Below are 4,484 nucleotides of genomic sequence, written 5' to 3'. Positions count from 1 at the left end.
TCTGTGAGTTCGAGGCCAGCCTGGTCTACAAGATGAGTCGAGGACAGCCAAGGCTACAGAGAGAAACCCCGGTCTCAAAATAAATAAATAAATAAATAAAAAATGTTGTCATGTATCAGTTTCGGCACTGTTATGAACTCACCGGGTACAAGTGTCCCCTCTGTGTGTCTGTGTGTGAGGCAGGGGTGTGGCTCCAAAGCCAGACTGAGGTGTCTGGGACACAGGCGGACAGCCCAGCCTTCCTCCAAGCAGGGCCAAGAAGGGCCAATGCCTCCAGCCCTGGGTATTGTCAGCGACACCTTCCAGGCTGCCCGGGACTATCTGGGAAGGGGACTGGGTCCTGGAGATTATGGTCTCCTCTAGCACGGGGAGCTGGGGGTTGGGAGAACAGGGCAGGGTGACCATAGGCTCTCCACCTACCGTCCCACCCTAGCCATCCCTTTGGCATGTTTCTACTCCCTGCAGGCACACAGGGTGGAGTGGGGTGGGGTGGGGTGGGGTCCGGTGGGCTTTTTCCAGGCTGACAGAGCAGGAGCAGTGGGGGCTGGGGTTGGGCCGGGGCCACTCGTGAGCAGTGAGTAGAGAAGAGGTGTGACTCCGAGCCTCTATGGCTGAGGACAGGGGTCAGACAGCAGCTCTGCCAGAAGCAAGTGGCAGAGGTCAGCGGAGCTCCAGCTGACATCCTGTTTTCAGAGTGTGGGGTTCCAGCACGTGCTGCTTCCGTGGATCTTATCCAGGGTAGCACCCCCACCCCCAGGCCTATTTCTAGGGGACCCCGAGGGAGGGTGGAAATGTCCAAGGGCACACCCAAGCCGGAGTTAACCAAAAGTTTTTCCAGGCGGGGCTTAGACCCCTGACTGGGCCAATGGGCAGAGAATACATTTTCCATCAGGGACCCTCTGTTAACCGATGGAAACCCATGCAGGTCGTTGTGACTGACCGGGAGAGAAAATCTCCCATCAGGACTAAAACCACCTTCCCCTTTCACAGAAATAAGCACAGCTAGCCTTCCTCAGTGCCCCCTCCACAAGCCCCTGGGGGAGTCCAGCCCACCTGAGATGGGGGACGGTTTTCCCTGGCACGCTATGAGCGCAAGCTCCAGGGTGTGAGAGCAGGATCTGCCACTGACTCTCTGCACATCCGAGACTCTCAGGACTCAGTTTCCCCGGCTTTAAGCGGCACCCTCCTGCCAGGGTTGCTGACGAATGAATGCGAGAATGGCTGTGCCAGACCGAAGGAAGGGGGCAGAGAAAACATCTCAACTGGGGGCATCTCTTCCTGGCATGGATCTTCTATCACCGCCTGGCACCTCCCTGCACCTAGACTGTTAGAAGTCACCCCACTGGGACTGGGGGCTGAAGAGATGGCTTGGCGGTGAAGGGCACTGTCTGTGATTCCAGAGGGATCCATGTTCAAATCCCAGCACCCACACGGCAGCTCACAACTGTCTGTAACTCCAAGATCTGGCACCCTCACACAGACATACATGCAGGCAAGACACCAATGCATATAAAATAAAGGTAAATAAATAAATAAATAAACCCTTGGTGGAAGCTTTTCTGACTGCTGTTGACCTTCTGAAGCATTAGGCTCCTCGGGGCTTAGCTGGCTCAGGTGACAGAACAAGAGATCTTAGCCCAAATGACCTAAATGGCCCAGCCAAGGTGGAGTGGTGGTATTGCAGAGCCCAAAGCTGTCAGGTGCTTGTCACCTCCTAAAAAACGGAGACATCTCCCCCTGGCCCCAAAGACCACCTTCAAAAAGGGGTCAGTCAGTTGTAGGTGGACTTAGTCCTCAGTTTGGGGAGTCTGTCAGGAGGCAGATCCCATGACTCCCCTGGCTCTGGCTAACCTCGGCCCATCACCAGACAGAGACACGGGCGATGGGATGGGTTGGGGGTGAAGGATGGAAAGGGAGGGCTGAAAGAACCCAGCAAGGGGTGTGGCCCTGGGTCTGTTCCCAGGGTGGAGCCTGACAGCAGGGTCACCCTGTCCCTTTAAGAGAAGGGGGAGAGCTAGCCCCTCTCAGCCATCCTTGTCCTGTCATCCAACCCGGCCAAATCCAAAAAGGAAAATGAAAGAGGGACCACGAGGAACAGGGCCCAGCTGTCTCCCAAGGTCCCACGCTCAGCTCTAAGGCCCAGGTCCCGGGGTAAGTGGGGCCGGGGGTGTCTAGAGGCCACCAAGGGTCTGCAGGGACGAGGTGGATTCCGCGAGGCTTCCAGGAGAGGCTGCCAGGCAGGAGTCCAGGGGGCTGTTCCCGCTCTGCCCGGCTGAGGTTGGAAAGGGAGGGTCAAGGGCGCCCGGTGGAGATTCCCTAAGTTAGGGAAACAGGCTTCCTTCTCAGCCTCCAACCCACCCTGAAAGGCGTTCACTGCGGTGAGGAGGGAGGGGAAGGAGGTGCTGGGGGCTCACCAGGCCTGGCCCTCCCCCTTGTCCCCAGAGGTCTCAAACGGAAGGTGTAACTCCCCACTCCAGCGCCGCTCTTGCTCCTGGAAACCATCCTGCCGCAAAAAGCCAAGCGGGGAGAGAGAGCCTAGGATCTGGGAGACCATAGGGTCTAACCAAACAGGACCCGGGACAGGGGTGCGGGGATCCCTCCTCAGCACCCCTCAACGCCCGGATGAAGGGACCCCATGGCCGAGAAGGGACTCACCTACTAGCCTCACACCTAGACAATTAACTCATTGACTCCCCCCCCAAATCTCTGAACCCCTGGAGCCCTCCGAGATTAGAGAACGTGGAGGGCGTGGAGGGGCGGGGGTCCAGTCCGTCCCAGCCTGACTACCCCCCACTTTCTTGACCCCAGCATCATGGGGGAGTGGGCGTTCCTAGGCTCCCTGCTGGACGCGGTGCAGCTTCAGTCGCCGCTCGTGGGCCGCCTCTGGCTGGTGGTCATGCTGATCTTCCGCATCCTGGTGCTGGCCACGGTGGGAGGTGCCGTGTTCGAGGACGAGCAGGAGGAGTTCGTGTGCAACACGCTGCAGCCGGGCTGCCGCCAGACCTGCTACGACCGCGCCTTCCCGGTGTCCCACTACCGCTTCTGGCTCTTCCACATCCTGCTGCTGTCGGCGCCGCCGGTGCTGTTCGTCATCTACTCCATGCACCAGGCCAGCAAGGAGGCGGGCGGCGCGCCGCCGGCCACCCCGTGCGCGCGCGGCCGCCCCGAGGCCCCCTGTCCCCCGTGCGCCCTGCGCGCCCGCCGAGCGCGCCGCTGCTACCTGCTGAGCGTGGCTCTGCGCCTGCTCGCCGAGCTGGCCTTCCTGGGCGGCCAGGCTCGGCTCTACGGCTTCCGCGTGGCCCCGCACTACGCGTGCGCCGGCCCGCCCTGCCCGCACACCGTCGACTGCTTCGTGAGCCGGCCCACCGAGAAGACGGTGTTCGTGGTCTTCTACTTCGCCGTCGGGCTGCTCTCGGCGCTGCTCAGCGTGGCCGAGCTGGGCCACCTGCTCTGGAAGGGTCGCCAGCGCGCGGGGCTGTCCCCGCCGCCGTCGCCGCCGCCGCCCTCCCTGCCGCCCTCGCAGCGCGGGGACCCCGATCCCTTCGGACCTCCAGCCTACGCGCACCGGGACAGCGAGGCCGAGGGCGGCAGCGGCCACAGCAAGGCGTCGCTGGCCACCGTGCGCCAGGACCTGACCATCTAGCGGCGCGGTCGGTGGCCGAAGCTCCAGCACGATGGGGGGGGGGGGGGGGGCGGGGAGGTGTCCTTGGAAGCAGAAGCGAGTTGTGGCTCCTGGAAGGCTGCTTAGGACCCTGGCCTGAGCAGGAGACGAGCAGAGGGGACTCCCCCGGGCAGAAGAGACGCAGAGGGGACCGCCGGGGGTTTGGGTAGGGGTGGCTTCGCACTTCCTAGTGCTGGAGCTACTTTGAAGTAGACAGGCTCCTCCGTGCTGTGATCCCGGCGGAAAGCGAGGGTGCCAGGAGCCCTCCCTCTCTCTCTCTCTCTCTCTCTCACACACACACACACACACACACATACACGCCCCAGGAGGCAAACGAGCCAAGGGCAATGGGTGACCTGATGGTTGCACGGAGGGGGAGGGTGTGGAGGGGAGCAGATTCAACAGTGGTGGCAGCATTCCCCAGGTCCCCTGCTGCTTCAGAGCAGGGTAGCTCTCCTCGGTGGGCTCTCTGCACGCAGGCGCAAGCGCACCAGGAGACGCTGAGATAGGTTGGTTGCTCTCGTGCGCGTTCAACCGCTGGGGGCTGCGTGTGTGTGTGTGTGTGTGTGTGTGTGTGTGTGTGTGTGTGTGTTTGCACGCGTACACCGTGAGGCGCCACGCATGCCTACAGGCATACGCCTCCCAAGTGACAGGAGGTATATAGACCTGGGCTCATGCCTGTGTGCACAGACACGCACATGTATGTTCTTGGGGGTTGTGTGGATGCATGTTTGCATGCATTCTGCATAAGCTCTGTGTATGCACACCTACACACACACATTCCTGTAGGTCTGTGAGACCTTGGGTGCTCTGCACCCACCCA

General features: G+C 61.3%; 1 protein-coding gene across 1 annotated transcript; it reads left to right on the top strand.

Moving 5' to 3' along the window:
- Positions 1-2,812: 2,812 nt before the first annotated feature.
- Gjd3 (gap junction protein delta 3) lies at positions 2,813-3,655 on the top strand. Its single transcript, XM_055619480.1, has one exon. It carries the CDS (start codon positions 2,813-2,815, stop codon positions 3,641-3,643), a length of 831 nt encoding a protein of 276 aa, XP_055475455.1. The 3' UTR covers positions 3,644-3,655.
- Positions 3,656-4,484: the final 829 nt, after the last annotated feature.

Source organism: Psammomys obesus, unplaced genomic scaffold (genome assembly GCF_907164565.1).
Source record: "Psammomys obesus unplaced genomic scaffold, mPsaObe1.curated_primary_1811, whole genome shotgun sequence".
Classification (NCBI taxonomy): domain Eukaryota; kingdom Metazoa; phylum Chordata; class Mammalia; order Rodentia; family Muridae; genus Psammomys; species Psammomys obesus.
This window is presented reverse-complemented; position numbering and strand designations above follow the sequence as displayed.

Excerpts from the sequence above, each read along its gene's own strand:
- Gjd3 (XM_055619480.1), top strand. The coding sequence starts at position 2,813 with ATGGGGGAGTGGGCGTTCCTAGGCTCCCTGCTGGACGCGGTGCAGCTT.